Below are 21,526 nucleotides of genomic sequence, written 5' to 3'. Positions count from 1 at the left end.
TCCTATCAGCTTGCTCCCTCTTGCTTTGCTCACTGGTTTTTTTACTAGTTTGGGGGTTTTCTTTGTTTATTCTTCAGCCCCTGAACCAATTGAATTTGGCTGTTGTTTGATCCTGGAGCATGTGTCTCTTCCCAACTGAGTGTTTTGCGATGCCTTATCAATAGGTAGATGTCAACCGTGAAGGGCTGTGTCATGAAAACAAGTAGATGCTACAAATAAGAATTCCCCTTCTCACCACTGGACAGATGGCCTAAGACAGTCTTCTCATTGCGGGATGGGGAGGGTGTAAGAACCTTGGGAGCATAAGAGGTTTGCTTTTAGTGTAAATTCGTTTTCCACAATGTCAAACTTAAAGGAAAGTCGCAAAAGTAGCACAAAGAACTGCTATGTTACTCTTACCCAATTCACCAATTGTGTGTGTTTCCCTAAAACAGGGACCTTTGTTCTCTTTCATAGGCTCAGTAAAATTATCAGAATTGGGAAATGTAACATGGGTGAAATAACATTATTTAATCTCATTTTCTCTTCCTGCAATTCAGTCCACAGTCCATATTCTAATATTGCCAGTTGTTCCAGCAAATTCTTCTTCACTCTTTTCTTCTTCTTGTTCCTACTCCAAGATCCAATCCAGGACCACACTTACTGATTGGTCTTGTCGCTTTAGTCTTTTTTTAACTAGAGCAATTCCTGTCTCTCATTGTGTTTCATGACCTTTTTAATTTTGAAGTGTATGAGCTAATCATGTGATGATGATGTTGCACTACTAGGGATTGAACCCAGAGCCTCATGCGTGCTAGGCAAATGCTTTATCACTGAGCTTTATATGAAGCCCTTTTTGAAATAAAATTTTTAAATGGCCCCAGAGTGGCCTCGAATTTACTATCCTCCTGCCTCAGCCTCCTGAGTAGCTGGGATGGCAAGCATATACCACCACCCCATTTTATAGATGAATTTTAACTTGGATTTATCTGATATTTCCTCATGACTACATTTTGACAAGGACACCATAGAAGGGGTTTTGTGTCCTTCTTAGTGTATTATTTCCAAAGGCACATGAAGTCAGACTGGCTTTGTTCCTTGTTCAAGGTAGTGTCTGCCACTGCATAGTTACTACTTTTATCTTGATAACTAGTAAGTATTTGAGGGGGAAACTTTGAAACTATATAAACATCTTCTTAAAATTTTACCTACTAGTTTTAGCATGTTTATGATTCTTCCTTGAATCATTATTACTGTGATCTCTTCAAATAACAGTTTTCCAACTCTGTCATGTCTTCTGCATCTATTATTGACTTCCTTTTGTAAAGAACTTTCTTCTTGTTATTTCTTTATTTTCTGGGTTTCTAACAGTAGGGACTCAGGTATTATTCACTAGTATGATACTCAGGCATCATTCAATGGTTTATCATACTCTATCACCATGGTGTATTGTGGTGGCTCAAAATATCCTGGGTTCATTTAGTGGAGGCAAACTCTTCAAGTTAAGTTCATTGTTCTTTTGTGCCCATGATTCTTGGAGTACTTCCTTACTTTCTGATGCAAGTAAATATTTCAGACTTATCTTGTACGTTTTTGTCCCAGTTAGAAGAGTGCAGTATTTTTAAATTGCCAATGCTCCTTCTAAAAAAGATCGATATCATCTGGGGTGGTCTATCCCAGCATTGCATTATATGTATAGTGACAAAATATTATATAGATAGATACATAGATATAGATATATTTACAGATTTAATAAAGAATGAGTATTTTTCAAGTGTCATCCTGAAAACTGTTGAGAGCTTCCAGGGACAATCCTAGAGCTCATAACTCACACGTACGCAGTCCTTACTGTGTCCTACTCTCTTCCAATCACTTTTCCTCTATAAACTCATCATTCCTCAACCCACCCCTAATAAGATAATCTCTTTCATAGTCCATGTATTGCAGATAATGAAATGAAGCACACTGGAGTCAAGTCTCTTGTCTGCGATGGTAAAGCCAGAAAGGGCAGAGCAGATCCTCACACCCCAAATGTCTCCTCCAGAGTCCTTGCTCCCAGCTCTGGGCTCAACTGATCTTCCATAATCAGAATTACAACCAAGTGTAACAACAACGTCAGTTATTTATTTTGCATTTTTCTTATCTAGCAATTCCTCTATAGTTTTGTTTTGTTGGTTAGTTGTCTTTCTTTTTTCAATATCATCTAGATATCATGATCTTTCATGCCTTCTCTGCATGAGGTGGTTTATTTATTCATTCCATTTTTTTATCATTCCATTTTATTCTATCATTCCATTCCTATAAAAGGAACATTTCAACCCTAGCACATTTTGTTTCATGAAGGTCAGTTCTGGTTAGGGTTTTATATACTGATTAAAAATTAAAAGTAAGAAGGTCCTCACATGAAACCCTCTGGTTATAGGTAGTAGGAACCCAACAAATACTAAGTTATAAATATCATCCATCTATAATCCTCCAATAAAGAAGTTTGCCTATCCTCAATGGCTTTTTACTGTCAGATTTGAGCTTTGGCTAGCCAACAGCCTTGAAAATAGAATATGGTACAAAAATTGGAACTGCAGAATTTTTTATATTACAGTGAATACGTGAATGTTATGAGCATTTGAAATCTGAGTTAATACAGAAATCATTTCAAGTAATGTCTATCACATATTTAAAGATTTTTTTTTCTTCTTTCCTTTTAGATTTAGTCAATACTTGGTACAAAATCTTGACTAAAATAGAATTGTGTGACTATGTTTGCCTGTGTCTACAAAGTATAGTCAACTCAATCAAAAATCAGTAAATTATATAAAATGTGTTTTTAAATATTTTCTAAACAAAACAGATAAATGATGATCTCATTACTTCATTTTCAATTTATTGTTTTGGTATCTCATAGTTTGTATTCAAAGAATATTTAGATGCAGACCTTAATGATCCTGTTCTGGTTTACATCTTGGTTAAAGGGGTGACCAAAGAAACATGCTTTATGAGCCCCATATCTAGAAAGTTGTCTTAAGCAAAAATATGACCTAGTGCTGATTCTCAGCCCGTGCACCTGGGAGGAGACATACAGTTGCTCCAGTCTTGTGGTCAGATGCTGTAATATGTTAGTTACCAAAAGGAAAGCCTTAATATTACTTCTTGGAAATTACTGGTCAGATTTTTTTCTGTTGTTAGGAAGCAGGTGAGTGTGTTCTTCAGAACTTTTAATTCGTGAACATTATGTAATGGGGAAACATTTTCAAAGAGTTGCAACAGTTCACATCTCAGGTTGAATGCTCCAAGTACGTGTGTAAGTCGGAAGCTGAAGCAGGCTTAAAGATGTGGTGTTGCAGTCCAGGGTCATAGTACCTAGAACCACTTCTAGATTTTTTTAATACACACTTGCTTCTAAGCTTCTACTTCATTCCACTGTCCCTAGAGCACTGAGAATAGACAAACACTTAGCTAGGATTTAAACACTTGAGGTTTGTTTATATATGGTAGTTTGATTAGATTTAATTTTAATAAAATATCCCCTTTTGGATAATTTTAAGCATTTATTTTGGCATGAGGTAGGCCTTCTGAATTTCCCTAGATACATATTCCTCTGAAAATCTAAGCAGAAGGAGAAAAGAATATCATCTGTTATGTTTCCTTTGGTTCAATTTCAGTTATGTTGGATTATGAGCTAATCAACTCATTCCCGAGTCAACTTATTTGTATAATTTTGTTTTGGGGCGGGGGTTTAAACAAACATGGTTCCACGACTTGAAACTCTGTCTCTTGGGGTCTTTGTAGTTCATGGAGCATGGAGCGCTTGGCAGCCGTGGGGTGCATGCAGCGAGAGTTGTGGAAAAGGTACCCAGATGAGGATGAGGCTTTGTAATGACCCACCTCCATCGTTTGGTGGATCCTACTGCAGTGGAGCCGAAACACAGATCCAAGTTTGCAATGAAAGACACTGTCCAAGTAAGACAAATGCGTGGTTTATGCCTTTTGATCTTTTTTTTTTTTTCTTTGCGGTGCTGGGGATTTGAACCCGGGACCTTGTGCTTCTACCAGCTGAGCGATATCCCCAGCCCAATGCATTAACTAACACCGTCCTCTCTAGGAAGTGTGCCAGTGAGAATCTATTCCATTCAGACTGCACCCACAAGGACGTCCCTCAGCCTAACACGCCCAGGGTTTAACCTCTTCTCCTTTTTAGCCTGATCCTGTTAGGTAGCAACCAAGCGTTTGTGGTTTTCTCTTAATGCAGTCGACGGCAAGTGGACAACTTGGGCCAGCTGGAGTGCCTGCACTGTGTCCTGCGGAGGAGGTGCCAGGCAGAGAACGAGGGACTGCTCTGACCCTGTCCCCCAGTACGGAGGAAGCAAGTGTGAGGGGAGTGAGATCCAGAGTGATTTTTGCAATAGTGACCCTTGTCCAAGTGAGTGTTGGAAACAGTGAGTCAACATTATACTTTCTTAAAGCTTCATGATGACCTCAGTCCCTTAGAATTATAATGAGTGTTACTTGGTCCTTCAGCCTTTGGTTTAGGATGTCAGAATGTTGTGCGGGGACTGTTCCCTGAATGTTACAGCCTCGGCACACCACAGGCAAGACCCAGTCTCATTTCTGCCCTTTAATTCCTGGGATATTTTCAGTTCAGCACACAGTAAATGTAAGTTAAATGGAATCACAAAATCACTAGACAAGATACCCAATTTCTAGTCAAAGCGACAGCCACACCATCTGCCTTTGGAAGTCGCCCATCCGTAGATCTGGGTGTTTCTTCTTATTTCCTGGGGAGAGACTTTTCCATCTGTGTTGGGTGAACGTCATTGTTTAACACTGCTCATTTTTAGAGCTCTGTGCTTGTGTCATGTTACTCCATGTTGTAGCTCACGGTAACTGGAGTCCTTGGAGCGGCTGGGGAACATGCAGCCGGACGTGTAACGGAGGGCAGACGCGGCGGTACCGCACCTGTGATAACCCGCGTCCCTCCCATGGGGGAAGAGCTTGTGTGGGGCCAGACACGCAGATCCAGAGGTGCAACACCGACCTGTGTCCCGGTGAGCTTCTCCACTCCTGGCAGTGGAAGGAGTAAAGCATCTTGTTTAGTGCCCATTGTCACAGCCCCATCATTAAAATGAAAGTTGAATAGTTGGGAACCCCAAGCGCAGGTTTTAATACCCATTTGTTAACACCCATCATCCTGTTCTTGTTCACAGTGGACGGAAACTGGGGAAACTGGCAAAGCTGGAGCCATTGTTCTGCCTCTTGCGGAGGAGGTGAAAAGACGCGGAAGCGGCTGTGTGACAGTCCAGTGCCATCTAAAGGGGGTCGTTCCTGTCCAGGAGATGCTACTCAGGTGTCCAGATGCAATATACAAGCATGTCCAGGTAAGTAGCCAGGTTGGACTTTGGTGGGACCATTAGTAGCACCCTCTGTGCAAATCAGAAACACATACCACTCAGCCCATAATTTACAAAACAGAGCCGATCCTGAAAGGAACAATTAGAAAATAGTCCGCCTTCTCCCAGCAATGCTGGTGGCCGGGATTTAGCCTCTGCCTGTCGCCTGCCTCCCAGGCTTCCTTACAAAAGGCGATAGTTTGCCCAGGCTAAGTGAATTCCTGAGCTTGACACGTCAAATGGTGAGACAGAGTGAAGAAAGTCCTCCACGTCTGCTTTAGAAACCAGAGGTCCCTGAAATCAAGAAGGCCCACCTGGCAGTCAGAGGGAGTCACAGGCAGTGTGAGCGTGGTTCACATGAAAAGATTTGTAGGATGTTGGCAAGCTAAAAGAGCAAGTGTCCCCTAGTCGGTTGCTCAGCATACCTGCCCGTCATATCACATGGTCACCAAGGGTTTGGAGGCTCCTTCTTGAGACATGGCCACAGTTCTGGTTTCAGATGAAGCATTTTGTGGCTCAGCCTATAACGGCAAACAAGGAAATCCAGACAGGTGCTCAGTCTGGGTTACGGAGTCCGGCAGAAGTTTCATGGACTCATCTAGGTGGTCAGAACTAGGAGACATCTGTGGAGTGCAGAGACTCAAGTTCCTCCATGAAACTGGAGAATCAGGGTCAAAATGGGAGGCCACTTGTCAGTGATGACCAGAGAACCAGGTAAATGAGCCATGCTCTTCCTGTCATCCCCTCCACATAGGACCAAGGATAAGATCCAAGCTGGCCTGCCAGGTTCAGACTGGCCCGCTCTTGGCTCTCTTGCATCAGCTTGCAACAGGGTCCCCGTTGCTGTCTTCACTCTGTGTTCCTTTTGGTTTCTCAGATGTAGTAATCCCCCCCACCCGCCTGCTGCCATCTCAGAAGGTGACACATGCTATTTCCTCTACCTCAAGAGTCCTTCTCCTGTCCTCCCTGGTTTAGTTAAGGCCTATATTTTCTTTAGATCACCACTAAGCAAGAATTTTTCTTCCTTCTCAGACCTCTCTGAGTGGTAGCTACCACATACATTGCATTACATTTCACCTTCACATTTATTTATGGAATTCCGGTGAACGTCTGTCTCCTCTTTTCAGACATAAGCTCTATGGAAGCAGGCATCGTTTGTTTTTTTTTTTTAAACCACATTTTCACCCTCAATACTTGTCAAACAAGTGAATGTAGTTCAGAACATGAAGACTGAATCAACAAAAAGAAATGTTTTCTGTCACTAACAATCAAAGTAATACAATTGAAGAAGATGAAGGCCTTTGTTTATTTAGTTTTTCAGAAAGTGAAGTTGAATACCATTTTATTGAGATATCTAAAATATCTAGCGATGGCTTTAAAATGTTAATAGACATCATCTAATGAATATTTCTGAACCTCACTACCAGTTTTTTTCCAATATGTTTCCTCTCTTGTCAAAGCATGGGATTCACGTTAAAAAAAAAAAAATCTATTCATCATCTATTTTGAGCTAGTGATCACTAATTTTGTTGAACAGCAGAAAGAAGACATAAAGAAGAACAGCAACATAGGTTTTGTGCCAAGTAGATAATGGGTTTAAATTCTAATTTTCCAACTTCATAATGTTGGGAGAGTTACTTGATATCTCTGAACTTTTTTTTTCCTAATCCATTGTAGCTATTTAAAACTACCTTATAGGATTGTAGATAAGATTAAAGGAGTTAACGCATTCTGTGTTATTTTTGTGCATGATCTGCTCACTAAACACTCCTCAGCAAACACACCCTTTATTTTGCTTGTCGGACTGGATGTTGATTGTATTCTTTGGCTTGGGAAATAATACTATGATGTACATAGAATGAAAAGATCCTAGATTTATGAGGGATAATAGGTGTTTCATGAAAGGAGAACGTTTTAAAGTTTATTCATTTCACTTTTGAATTGAGATGCCATATGATGTTTGAGAAAAGATTTGTAGCATCTCTGAGCATTGGCTCTCCTTCCTCCTATGTCATGTTTGTGAAATTGCTTCCTTATCCAGGAATGTTTTTAATTCCCCCATTAGGTGGGCCCCAGCGAGCCAGAGGAAGTGTTATTGGAAATATTAACGATGTTGAATTTGGAATTGCTTTCCTTAACGCCACCATAACAGACAGCCCCAAATCTGATACTAGAATAATACAAGCTAAAATTACCAATGTGCCTCGAAGTCTTGGTAAGTCTTTCTCTTATAAATGTTGTTTGTAAATAAGGAGTGGAGAGGGGGCCAGGGGAAGGAAAGGTAGTGGACTGAGACAAACATCATGACCCTATGTACATGTATGATTACATGAACAGTGTGACTCTATGTTATGTACAGTCAGAGAAATGAAAAGTTGTACCCCATTTGTGTACCATGTATCAAAAAAAATTTTTTAAGTTGTTCGTATACTGGTTTTTTTTTTTTTTTTTTTTTGATGGTTACTAGAGTTTTACAAGAGTCTTAAAATGCAAATAAAACATTTACCCAGGAAAAAGCAATGCTTTTTTAGAAAAATATATTATCCTTTATCTTATAAGTTTCACTTAAAGTTTCTAGAGGATGCTACCACTTACTCATTAGCCTAATAGAGAGCTTTTAAACACTATTCTGATGGTGTGGTACTGGAACATATTTTGTATTATTCAGCCTTGCTTAGTATTCATCCTTGTGAAAACAATAATCATTAACAGGAAATATTTTGCTTTGTCACACTATGTATCTTTTTTTCTTTAGGTCCAGCAATGAGAAAGATAGTTTCTATTCTAAATCCCATTTATTGGACAACAGCAAAGGAAATAGGAGAAGCGGTCAATGGCTTTACCCTCACCAACGCAGTCTTCAAGAGAGAAACCCAAGTGGAATTTGCAACTGGTTAGTGTCAACTGAACTTAATAGTCCATTACTCTAAAAAATGATTGCCATAAAGATTGGTCGTTAAGAAAAATAGAGATTTCCAGAGTCATCACAAAGTTTTTGCTGCCGTCTTATCATAAATAATATAAATGCAATTTTGTATTTTTGCATAAATCAGTACTAGCCTGAGATCTATAAGAGGCCATGGGTTCTCAAACAGTATTGTGATTTTTATACCACAAAAGTTCTTTTTTCCTCCTTTCTGTGTCTTTTTTCTCTCAACCCTTAAAGAGGGCTTAAAGGCCAAAGAGAAAAACGAGTCATTATTATTAATTAAAGACTTTCACCTGAGGTTCAATGAGGATACCTTACAGTGATTCTTTATCAAAAAGATGAAAATAAAAGCCAGCAGTGGTGAAGGCCTTGTGCTTCACCCCTCCCCTTCATTAGTGTGTGTTAGCTCTTCACAGCCTCTGCACTGTCACACAGGATTTTTTTTTTATTGTAAACAAATGGGATACATGTTGTTTCTGTTTGTACATGGAGTCAAGGCATACCATTTGTGTAATCATAAATGTACATAGGGTAATGTTGGTTGATTCATTCTGTTATTTTTCCCTTCCCCCCACCCCTCCCACCCCTCTTTTCCCTCTATACAGTCCTTCCTTCCTCCATTCTTGCCCCCCTCCCTAACCCTAACTCTAACCCTAACACTAACCCCTCCCACCCCCCATTATGTGTCATCATCCACTTATCAGCGATATCATTCGTCTTTTGGCTTTTTGAGATTGGCTTATCTCACTTAGCATGATATTCTCCAATTTCATCCATTTGCCTGCAAATGCCATAATTTTATCATTCTTTATGGCTGAGTAATATTCCATTGTATATATATAGCACAGTTTCTTTATCCAGTCATCGATTGAAGGACATCTAGGTTGGTTCCACAATCTGGCTATTGTGAATTGAGCAGCTATGAACATTGATGTGGCTGTATCTCTGTAATATGCTGATTTTAAGTCCTTTGGGTATAGGCCAAGGAGTGGGATAGCTGGGTCAAATGGTGGTTCCATTCCAAGTTTTCTAAGGAATCTCCACACTGCTTTCCAGAGTGGCTGCACTAATTTGCAGCCCCACCAGCAATGTATGAGTGTACCTTTCTCCCCACATCCTCTCCAACACCTCACACAGGATTTTACAGAGCTCCATTTCAGGCCTCTCCAAAGTTGGTCAGCCTCAGTGGCAGTGACCTCTAAGGGGGAAGGGTGGAGGGATGGTCTCCCTTCAATCAGTATTTGCTCAGCCAAAAAGGCAAGTGGGTCTTTCCGTGGCCGTCTGCTTACTAAGATACCATCCTGCTACTCTTCGAAGCCCTGGAAAGAACAAAGTCCCATGCCAGACCCGCAGTTCTCGCCTGCCAGCCTGGCAGCTGCCGTCCCTTCTCACAGGCGGTCCATTTCGCAGAAGTGCTTGGCTATCGCCCATGAGCTTAACGTAGAGAATGCTTCCCATTACCGTATGCTGCATTTTTGCCACATAGAAATTTTAGGAGAAACGTCATTCCATTAACCTGACTCTTTAATTGGGAAGCTGAGTGCCAGGTTCCCTCCCTCTGTTGATTACAGTTGAACCACAACAGCGCAGCTGAACTGGTGTATTAGGTAGGTGGGCTCTGCGCTTACATAAGCCACAGGCATTTTGCTATAAGAATGGATGCGTTGTAATTCTCAGGAGAAATCTTGCGGATGACTCACATTGCCCGGGGCTTGGATTCTGATGGTGCTTTGCTTCTGGACATCGTGGTGAGTGGCTACATTCTGCAGCTTCAGTCACCTGCAGAAGTCAACATAAAGGTAAATCCAAGATAACTTTTCTCCACTGTTTGTTAGAGTCCTGGCCAGTCCAAGTTGGATACCCACAGGAAGAGCAGAGAATTTGTGTCCTTTTCTTTCTTACTTTGGAGAGTAGATGTGTAAACCACTGAGGTTATAAATGATTAATGATTATCTGGTCTTTGTTTAAAATCATGGACAAGCCTTAGAAATTCAGTTTCTAAGATCCTGCTTATCAGGATCAAGATCACTGCTATGTGGGTTTAAGCCATTTGTTTAATTTTCTTCAGGCAAAGATAATAGTTCATGGTTGCATAAAAGTTAGTGTGTAACATCCATTAAAGAATTTCAGAACTTAAAGAATGATACCATCCTTTTTTGTCTTGCTTTATTCTTGACCTAAAACTTTGAGTCGCTTGTTAAAATATAATTTATCACCACGAATTATGTAACTAATGTAATCATAATGAGAAGGTTCATACTTGGAGTTACTTCCTGAACACTACTGTATAATTTTATTTAGAACTCTGTGTTTTAACCCCTAATCTGTTTTTTAGATCTCGTTTAGCATCTTATCGGACCCTTAAGAAAAAGAAAAATATCGTGAACCATACTGACCTCCAAATTCGAATCATTCTCCTTAGGATTACACAGAGGACTACGTTCAGACAGGCCCTGGGCAGCTCTATGCCTACTCAACCCGGCTCTTCACCCTTGACGGCATCAGTGTCCCCTATACGTGGAACCACACCGTTTTCTACAATCAGGCACGGGGAAGAATGCCTTTCTTGGTAGAAACACTTCGTGCATCCTCTGTGGAATCTGACTATAACCACTTAGAAGAGACATTGGGTTTCAAAATTCAGGCTTCAATTTCCAAAGGTAATTTGACTATAGGAAAGTCCATATCTCTACATCATCTCCTTCTTTCTTAAAGACATCGTGGTGAGTGGCTACATTCTGCAGCTTCAGTCACCTGCAGAAGTCAACATAAAGGTAAATCCAAGATGGCATTTTGATGCCATTCAAAATGAAGATATGAAGGCTTTGAACCAACATAGTGATATCAGGCTTTTCGTGTGTGTCGTCTCTGTTTCATTGTAGGTAAAACCTGAGGCCAATCCACTGAATTTCTCATGCATGTAGTTTACTAATATGCTTCTTCATACTGCATAGTGAAGTTGTGGAAATAAAGTCCATTGGTTATCGTTCTCAAGCTTGTATTTATCAAGAAGGAACTTTTAAAATTCCTGAAACATCTGAAGGTGTTTCTTCACTTAAACCAGTCAAAAAAGTCTCTATTTTAAAAGTCGGCTTTAGAAAGTTTACAGAAATAATCAGAATTTGGACTGCCATTTCTTATTCCAGGAGCTGACAGTTTTGAACTGCTTTCCGTTTTCCAAGCACAGTTCTACAACCTCTGGTCCAAGCACTACTTTCTGATGGTTGGTTCTTTGTCACGTCTATTCCCCGAGATTTCCTTTTCAGTCATAAAAGCCATCACAGCAAATAGTGCTCCATATTCTGTGAGGTCTTGAGGCCAGGAGATGCTTGTGTGCAGTTCAGTTGTAGACACCAAGTGTTTGCATGACTTTAGCTTTACACCGAGGCTTCCATGAGTACATGTAAAAGGACTCACATTGACCTTGTATGTGCTTTGCTCTGGGTCCACTTTCCTAAAACAGATCCAAGTAGATTTTAAATAACACCATTTATTTTATTATATTTCGTTCAAGAAAAAAAAAAACCCCAAATAACAAAAAAAGCAAAAAATTAATTTTTACTGCTCACTGTTGCCTCCATTTGTTGTTCCCATTGACCATCTCTCAGAACTGCTTCGTCAAGGTTGAGATCATAATTATCTGAAAGTATGAGCCCACATCTTTTCCGATTATCATGGATCTGTGAGTCACACAGCCACTGACGGCCACGGCCCCCACCTCCACAACTCACAGCAGCCCTGCCACCTCATCTCACTCCTAGGTACATGTGCAGACTGCTTGGACAAGGGAAGAACCACTGAAATGAAGAGTTAGACTTTCTCTTCCCAATTATGCCATTTCTAATCTAATCACCGTTTCTCCTTTCTTCAGTACTCCATCAAAATACAAAAAGATAACTTAGCAGAAGATGGTGGTTATAAATGAATTTATACCACCTGGGACCAGAGGAATTAAAATGGATTTTTGGAAAGTCATGTACGCTGTCATGTGTTTTTTAAGTTGTAACTGCCTGAAGGCCTTTGTGCATCTCGAAGGATCTCACTGGGTGATCTGGGCATTTTAAGATCTTTAAGCCCTCTTCCTTCCTTGGATACTGAGTCTGTGAATTACCCACACATGGAAGCCATTCCTTGCTAACAATGTTCCTTTGAATTTTAATAATTGTGTACCTACAGTTTGTTTTTGAGTGACCACAAGGGGGCAACCTTGCATTCTTGATGACTTAATCAACAAACTGATTCTAGGATTTTGGTCTAAGAAAAAAATTACAAAAATTGTCAAAGGTGAATGCTCAGGAAGTTCCATCTGTTGTTATTTATAATAGAAAAATAATCGATGAACATCCTAGAAGGGGACTATAAATACACAAATTATGGCACAGATATGGGAAAACTTCCTTAATCATCGTTGAAATAATTTTAAGAAATATTTAACTCATTCGTTCAGCAACTATTTGTTAAGGGCCAACTATGTAGTAGACACTGTTATATTGACATTATAACTGTAAACAAGTGAAAAGGAGAATATTTGTGACATAATAATAATCGAAAAATAGTGGACAGTATAATCCAGTCCTGTACTGCCTACGTGTGAGCGATTATAAGGAAACCTTTATACTGGCTGAAAACAGATTCCCATGTCTTCTCCTTGCCAATTTTGATAAGGAGTAGAAGAACCAAGGGATCTATATTTTTAATAAGTTCTCTAAACTCTTTGTGATTAGTAAAGCTTAACAATTATTAGTCTCTATCTCCTAACTTAATTATTATTTTTTTAAACTATTTTTGTAGTACTGGGGATTGAACCAAGGGACCTATGCAAGAGATCTGCCACTAAGTCACACTCCAAGCCCCCAATGTAATATAAACATGTTTCATTAAGATGACTGAAAAGAAAAACATCGAAATGCCAACAAATGTAGTTTGCTTCAAAGTGACCAGATTATAGAGAATTTTATTTTATACTTTTTTGAAGTTTTTACTATTACACATTATTATAATATAAGCAAATATTTTGTATTATTCCCTACTTTCTTGAATGAAAATCATAACTAACCAGGACAACATATTTAACGATAATATAAAAAAGAAAAAAGAGGAAAATAATCCATAATTAATTATTATATATTTTAATATGAAAATCTGAAGAGAGAGAAGTATTCATATGCCTGAACCTATATGTACAATCCTGTGATTGAGGTTTTTTTCAGGGACTATAGGAGTGGCATTAAGCAACTCATAATATTTTTAATAAAACAAAGTATAATCAGATATCAATTCATGTGACAGTGCATTCCTGGAAAATAATTATCTATTTAAATCATATGAAAAATGTTTATTATGTGGTATACATGTTCAAAGCTTAGACAATTACCACTTTCTCACTTCTCTGACAGTCTTTCAGGGCTAGGGACAAATAATATTGCCATACTGTCCCACACATCTCAGTATTTTAAAACCAGCCAAGGGTCTTTCCAGTCACAGAATTTTAATAGTCCATTTATTGTCATGACAACCAAAGTATCTCACAAAATAACATTCCAAATGCCACCAAATGAAAAAGGGTCTCTCCCAATTAAGACCAAAAATCTATAGTTACTATCAGATAATGACTTAATAGATTTATAGGATGTTTTTTTCTATAATTATATCCCCAACACAGTTCCCTACACAGCATACTGGTTGGATTAAGGAATGTGTGAATAAAGTAGTAAGTGGAGCATAAATTATAATCACCACCTGATTCAGTGGTTGAAAGTTGAATGTTCATCTTAATCTTGCTCCAGTAATGTACTGGAGCTCTTTGATCTTAGGCAATTTATATGACCTCAGTCTTAAAATTCGTCGTCTGAAAATTGGACACCATGACCTTAGGGGAGTTGAGAGATTTAAGTGAAAGCAGTGAATCACTCCATCACTTAGCATGTGCCCTAGACATTTCTTTTCCATCCATCCTATTCCCACTCTCTGGGAACGTCCAGGAGGAGTTGTATCCTCTGCAGAGATTCCTTTCCATCTGTTCCTCTTGATATCTAACTTAAGTCTGTTCTCTCACAATATTCCTGCGTCTCCTTGCTTGAACTCCATAGGAAGGGACAGCATCATGTACTGGGTGCTTTAACCCAAGTGATCAATCTTGCAAATGGAGAAGACCCACAGAAGGAAAGGGCTCCCTCACAAAGTTCTCTTTTCGGCTGGCACCGATGATTTTAAGTTGCCTGAATGAAAACACTGAGCATTCCTCCTTCCTAAACACAGCAGAGTAGTCATGACGGGAAAAACAGTACTTTGCCTGGGATGTGCCTAGCATGCACAGTTATCTCAAACTCTTTTTATTTATCACAGAATAATTTCATTTCGTTTTCTTTTGACTGATATGAACAACCTAAACAGAAAGGCTGTTTCTAGCAGCAGCTTACCAACAGTCTCCACGCCGCGATTCATTTAGTTCTTGGTTGGGAAACCAGGCAAGTTTCCCCTTCCTGCTTGTTTCCACCTTTTGCATTTGTGTCATGTTTGATTGTTGGCACATCTTCCCAGGGAAGACTGAACGGGAATGAAAATGGGTACTACTGTTCTAATAAGCCGGTTAACTTTGCTCTCCTGTCTGTGGTAGGAGATCGCAGTAACCAGTGCCCCTCTGGGTTCGCCTTAGACTCAGTTGGACCTTTCTGTGCTGGTAAGTAGAGGAATAAATGAAGCATTGTTGGTTTTATAAAATTGTCACTAATGTGTATCATTTAATGGACGTCTTTTACCATTTTTCTAGGTTTTTAATCCTCACAATTCTATAAATGTCCCATTTGACAGCTGATGAAATTGAGATGTAGAGAATTAGAATCACTTAGCATCAGGTGGCAGACTAGATCTGAATTTAAATTATATTATGAATCCCATACTCTGTCAATTTGGCCACAATCAACTGTGTCAGGGTAGTGACCAAGTGTAAAGGTAGAGAGAGCAAAGAGAACATTGAACTCTACTTGGCTCCTTGATTGCCATGGGTACAAGATAGAATGATCCAACATGACATCATGAAACCCTAGAACTGCTCAGTCCATGTTGTAGGGCAGGATTGTGGACCATTGACTAACCACTAACTGTATTCCACCAAGTCCAGTATAAGAGAATCTCAGATAAATGAATAGCCAAATAAATGGCTTAAGGATCTTGAATTTGTATACTCAGTTATTTTCTTCCACTGATAGGCAATGTAATGCAATCTAATGGTAAAAGGGTGGCCTTCAGACTGCCCAGGTTCAAATCACAGCTCTGCCAATAATGACCTCTGTGACCTTGGGCATTTTACCTACTGTATTGGTTAACTTTTCATTGCTATGACAAAATACCTGAGAAAATCAATTTATTTTGCTTCATAATTTCAGAAGTTCCAGTCCATGGTCTCTTCACTCCCAACCATTATTTCTGGGTCCTAGAGTGAGGCAGAATATCATGGCTGGGATGGCATGAAGGAGCTCAACAGTTCTTCATCTCATCATGGCCAGGAAGCACAGAGAGAAAGAAAGGGAAGGAGGGAAGGAGGGAGAGATAGAGAGGAACCAGGAACAGAATATGCCCATCAAGGACACCCCTAGTGATTTACTTACTCAAATTAGGCCCCACTTCCTAAAGTTTCCACCATCTTCCAGTAATGCCATCAAATTATGAATCCCCTATCAATGGATTAATCTGCTGATGAGGTTAGAGGTCTCATGATCCAATCCCCTCCCCAAACCCCTAAATCTCTGAACATTGCTGTATTGGGGACAGACCTTTAACACATGAGCTTTTGGGGACATTCCAGTTCCATAATATAACACTATAACCTGTTTGTTCTTCAGTTTCATCATGCAAAATGAAAATAGGGTTCTCCTAGGAATGCCCTGAAGGATAAGTTAAAACCAGTTAAAAAAAAAAATTACTTATGTCCTAGTAAATGGTAAATATATTTTAGCTAACATCACTGTTGTTTTAAAGTAAAATATTCACTATCAGAGATAACTTGGAGACCTCATTCATTTTTATTCAGCAATTCCATTTTGTGGCATTCTCTCATTAAATTCAGTTCAACTCATTGACTTCTACGAGCAAGGTTTTCGCTGACTGCAGTTACTTCTAGAAATTAGAGGTCTACATGCCGATTGAGTTGTGTTGTTTCTTCTTTCAGACGAAGATGAGTGTACAGCAGGGAATCCCTGCTCCCATACCTGCCATAACGCCATGGGAACCTATTACTGCTCTTGCCCGAAAGGCCTCACCATTGCGGCGGATGGAAGAACTTGTCAAGGTATTCACACTGAGTCACATGGAGGCCGTGGGCAAGGAATCTTTGCCATAGGAAGATCGTAGTGCAGCTTTCCTCTTCCCTACTACCTCTGCCCACAGCTTGACAATGAACAGAAAGGTCTTCTTTGGGTTGAGAAAGTAAGAAAGAGGGCTGTTGTCCAGTCACCACCTTCCTGTGGGCTCACTGAAGCAGGGGTTCCAGGAGTGACTCACTCAGGACCTCAGAAAGGCAAAGGACCATTTTTAAAGCCACCTGACTTACCAGTGACCTAATCGATCAGTTGGATCAATTAGATTTCACACCAGGATGCTGTGGTTTGTCAGCTCTTTACCCCCGTGAAATGACACAGTCCAAAGAACCGGTCCTTCTTACTCTCTTATATTTCTCAAGCGTTGTTCGCATTCAGTGCCTTCCCCACCCCCGTTTCACAACAGCTTCTTAGGTTGGGTTTTCTTTAACTCATCTCCACTGAATGGATCCCTCCATTATAGATATTGATGAGTGCGCTCTGGGTGGACACACCTGCCACGCTGGTCAGGACTGTGACAACACCATTGGATCCTATCGCTGTGTGGTCCATTGTGGAACTGGCTTTCGAAGAACCTCCGATGGGCTGAGTTGTCAAGGTATAAAAATGGCTGCCTTTTCTTTATCTTCATGCTACTACGAATGCTTCCTTTGAACTCTGTTAGGAAACTCCAGGGAAAAATAGTGAAGAGTCATCAAGCAGGGAGACTTTAGTTCCTCTGGAGAACTTAAACCAGCACCCCATTGTACCTGTTTTATAAGTCGAGCTTCTTCCTAAGTTCTTATTTAGATGCATGTTCTACGACTATTTTACATGTTTGTAGCTCAGTGGTTTTGAATTACATTTGCTGGTTACCATTTGGGGAAGTAGATCATGCGACTCAATCTAATAGAATCTAGTCCACCAAACTCCATTGTGTAAGACTAAATGCAGACCAGAATGCTTATTGAAGTATATTTTTATATGGACTTTATTTTTCAGAGAAGTTTTAATTTTAAAGATTTAACCAGAAAGCACAGAGTTCCCATATGCCCTGTGGCCTCTCTCCTCCCATGTATAAACTCTCCCACCACGCATAACCTCTCCCACTATGAGCATCCCACCCACAGTAGTACAGTTCTAATAATATACATGAACACATCATCATCCAGAGTTCACAGTTTACATTAGGGTTCACACCTGGGAAACACTCAGTGGCTTTGCACAAATTTGTAATGGCATGTATCTACCATGATAGTGTCATACTAAGTAGTTTCACTGCCCTAAAAGTCTATCCCTGCCTCCCTCCAACCCCTGGCAGTTACTGATATTTTTACCATCTCCACAGTTTTACCTTTTCCAGAATGTTGTATAAATGTATACAGAAATGTATACAGAAACACTGGCTTCTGTCACTAAGTAATGTCTTTTCTTGGTTTGATAGCATATTTCTTTCAGCACTGAATAATATGCCATTTTCATGGTTTATTTATTCATTTACCTACTGAAGGACAACTTGATTGCTTCCAGATTTGGGGCACTTTATGAATAAAGCTCATGATTTTTCACAGAGGCAAAAACAATGGATCCAAAACTGAAAGTCTTATCAATAGTAGAAAGAATACTGTCTGATCCATCTACACCATGAACCATTGTGTAGGCAGGAGATAACTCAGGTATAGATAAGTGTGTGTAACTTCTGTAGAAAAGATCATTTAACTAGAAACAAGTAACTAAAGAAAAGGAAAATGGGTTTATATATTGAGGTAGATATATATATGTATATATACATATATATATGTGCATGTAGAAGAGATGTTGTTATTCATAAGAGATTGTTAATGTTGCTTGCCTTTGGTAGGCAAGGAAGTCAAGCAAAAGAGGGAAAAGAAAGAAAAACTACACTAAGAAATCTTTTAAAAGTATCTGATCATGTTTACACAAGTAAATTAACACATTGTGCCCTTTAAGAAGTTCAATGAAAAGATCCCAAATAGAAAACCTACAAAATAAGAGACATTTAGCAATCTCAAGTTTGGGAATATAAAATGTGGACATGAAGAGCCTAAATAATGATTATTCTTTGGAAAGATTTCAAATTGAACAATAGAGAAAGTGCAGGTGCTTGAGATCATATGATCCCAGAGATGGAAGAGATTCCGTTATGCCTATGGGTTTGTGGGAACGATAAGAGTAAAGAGGAAAGGTCTTAAAAAATGCATAAGAGAATGGAATGATTGATGGTCCATAATCCCTATCCCCTCCAAAATATGCTGCAGAGGTTTGAAGTTCAAATGCAGGAACTCTTCTTGAATGGGAGAAGTCTCTCTTCCTCTGGGACTGGAGGGGAAGAGAGGAGAGACTGTACAAAGCACAGGCAAGTACTCAAGTGGTTGGAGATTTCACACCTGTGTTCATCGTATTTCACTATGAGCCAGGTGGTATTTGGGAAGAACTTGACAATGACTGCAGAGGAGGAAAGATATTTCTGCAGTCAATCCAACACGAGGTGGTAAAGATCCGTGTGAGGCTAAAAGCAGCAAGAATGGGGAACGAAGTCAACCGCACGAGACTCAGTGCTTGTTTCCCTCTGTCTTCACCCGAGTCTGTCAGCAGCATTACAGGGCTAAAGCTTCCAGGAAAGAGGAATGGAAGCCACATGGTAAAATCCTTCAGGCAGAGAATCCTTTCATCAACATTGTCCTGAATCACTAGTAAATATTCACCTTTAAGGTGGTGAAGAGAGATACCTTCTTCAGCAGTTAATTGTGTCAATTATTTAGCAGAGTATTCCAGAGCATATGTATTAGATTCATTTTAGAGAAGGTTTTAAACATGATCATCAAGACCATTAAAATGTTAACCATGTGGGATAAATTAACTCAGGTTTCCTAACAGCATGGAATGAACATTTGGTTTTATTTAACAGATATTAACGAATGTCAAGAATCCAGTCCCTGTCACCAGCGCTGTTACAATGCCATAGGAAGTTTCCACTGTGGATGTGAACCTGGGTATCAGCTCAAAGGCAGAAAATGCCTGGGTAAGAAAAAGGCTTTGAATTCAAAGCCCTACAGCTCTATAACATCTTAATTCTGATCTAAATGCATATGTTGTGTCTAGGAACTGATTCCTATGTGGGATCCATGCATCATGTATGTAATCCATGCCAAAAAAAAAAGTGGAATCAAATGCTCTTTTACATGTTTCATTTTCTAATTATAAACCATTTTTTAACATTTCCCCTACTGAGTTTTTTGTAAAAATATAACATATATACATACATAAATATATGTAAGTGAACGCAATATATATATTTTATTTTTCCAGGAGGAGAAGGTGGTTGTATTGCTACCAGCTCTGTGAAGCAATACTTTGTCTTTATTACTGTCATTCTGTTTTACAGTGTGTTACGTACCTTGTTGGATTTGAGCACTTTAAGCTTACACAATGATTATGCAAAGGACAACCATATTTGTTCATGATATCCTTACAACCCCAAGAAATGGTTTCTCAGGAAATGTAGCAGAAATCATTTTCTCAGTCTGCCTTATCTTTGTTCTTTTATCAAGATGTGAACGAGTGCAGACAGAATGTATGCAGACTAGATCAGCATTGTAAGAATACTCGAGGTGGATACAAATGCATTGACCTTTGTCCAAATGGAATGACCAAGGCAGAAAATGGAACCTGTGTTGGTGAGTGTCTGGCTATTTTGGTGACTGAAATATGTATTCAAACAATACAATTCAACAATAATTCAAATAAGTCACCCATTTTAAAAACTAATGATGAGAGTCAATTTAAGCTAACAAATCTTTATCAGGAACTTCTCACTTCTAGTATAAATGAGTTCTGAGGTCCCAAGGTCATGACTTCACCAGGAAATGCAGCCTTATGACCATTTTGAGTTCCTATCAATTACACATTTGGTTTATACAGTTTAATATCTACATGAATTTATATCATCTCACATCATTTTTATGGTGAAGTTTAGCATATGTATTCAGAACTTCATAGTGGGGTTAGAAAAAATTACATTCATAGAAATTTATTTAAAGTTCAAAATATAATTATTTTACAACTGAATATTCTTAAATATCAAATCAGTGACCACACAATAAAATAAATTATATTTTGCCTGAAATTTATTCTGTGTGTGTCTAATCTGTATCAGGTTACTGAGTTAGCAGATGTCAAATTGGTGACAAGAAATTTAATTATATTTGCCCTAAGTTTGTTCTTCACCTATTCTATTCCAGCCTACCCAATTTAGCAGAGCTAGAAACTGCAGAATTTATAAAAACAAAGCAGATACCATTACTGTCTACTGGGTTAAAGTGGCCTACTCTACTCCCTCCACCAAAAGGGGAAAAAAAATACAATTTAAGGAAGAATAGTTCGTAAAAGAGATAAAAATAAAATTGCATACAAGTGCCCAAGAGAGTGATCATATCTAATAGGAATAATTATCAAAGGTGTCATTGAAGTGATACATTTAAATATAGAGTTCAATGAAATATTAATTGATAGAATTGCCCGGGAAAAGAAAGCAAGAAAATCTGTTTAAGAGGAACTACTAGGCATGTGGATAGACTGTTAAAAGGTATCTTTTCTTCAAGACAGCTGTCTGACCTTGGATAAGTCGTACAATCACAGAGAAATTTCAGTTTAAGTTTCTGATCATAAAAATAGCAGTCTTTCTAAAAAAGAATCCGTTCTGAAATATTCATTGGTAAAGTTACAATATGTCCTAGATTTGGTTCAGAACAATTTGACAGTGGCAGAGATGAGTATAGATGGAACACTAACCGCTTTTGACAATGGTTGAAGTACATGGAGGTTTAATGTACTTTCGAAAAAAGTGGTATGTGGGATGGACTCTCAGATTTCAAAAACTATCAGCTCTAACACTATGAATATAGATAAAGATTTCCCCT

The 21,526-nt window shown here is 39.0% G+C and overlaps 1 protein-coding gene across 5 annotated transcripts in view; it reads left to right on the top strand.

Moving 5' to 3' along the window:
* Hmcn1 (hemicentin 1) overlaps positions 1-21,526 on the top strand; it is a 413,611-nt gene that overhangs the window by 377,063 nt on the left and 15,022 nt on the right. For all 5 annotated transcript variants that reach the window (XM_047520702.1, XM_047520699.1, XM_047520701.1 and 2 more), the window contains 13 exons: positions 3,766-3,936; positions 4,226-4,396; positions 4,851-5,021; positions 5,181-5,351; positions 7,429-7,578; positions 8,119-8,256; positions 9,970-10,091; positions 10,715-10,952; positions 14,909-14,971; positions 16,460-16,579; positions 17,071-17,205; positions 19,516-19,629; positions 20,159-20,284. In XM_047520702.1, coding sequence (XP_047376658.1) covers positions 3,766-3,936; positions 4,226-4,396; positions 4,851-5,021; positions 5,181-5,351; positions 7,429-7,578; positions 8,119-8,256; positions 9,970-10,091; positions 10,715-10,952; positions 14,909-14,971; positions 16,460-16,579; positions 17,071-17,205; positions 19,516-19,629; positions 20,159-20,284 — 1,890 coding nt within the window. The remainder of the gene's footprint in view (positions 1-3,765; positions 3,937-4,225; positions 4,397-4,850; positions 5,022-5,180; positions 5,352-7,428; positions 7,579-8,118; positions 8,257-9,969; positions 10,092-10,714; positions 10,953-14,908; positions 14,972-16,459; positions 16,580-17,070; positions 17,206-19,515; positions 19,630-20,158; positions 20,285-21,526) is intronic.

This window comes from Sciurus carolinensis, chromosome 12 (assembly GCF_902686445.1).
Source record: "Sciurus carolinensis chromosome 12, mSciCar1.2, whole genome shotgun sequence".
Taxonomy (NCBI): Eukaryota; Metazoa; Chordata; class Mammalia; order Rodentia; family Sciuridae; genus Sciurus; species Sciurus carolinensis.
The sequence above is the reverse complement of the archived record's forward strand: the minus strand, read 5'-3'. Positions and strand labels throughout refer to the sequence as shown.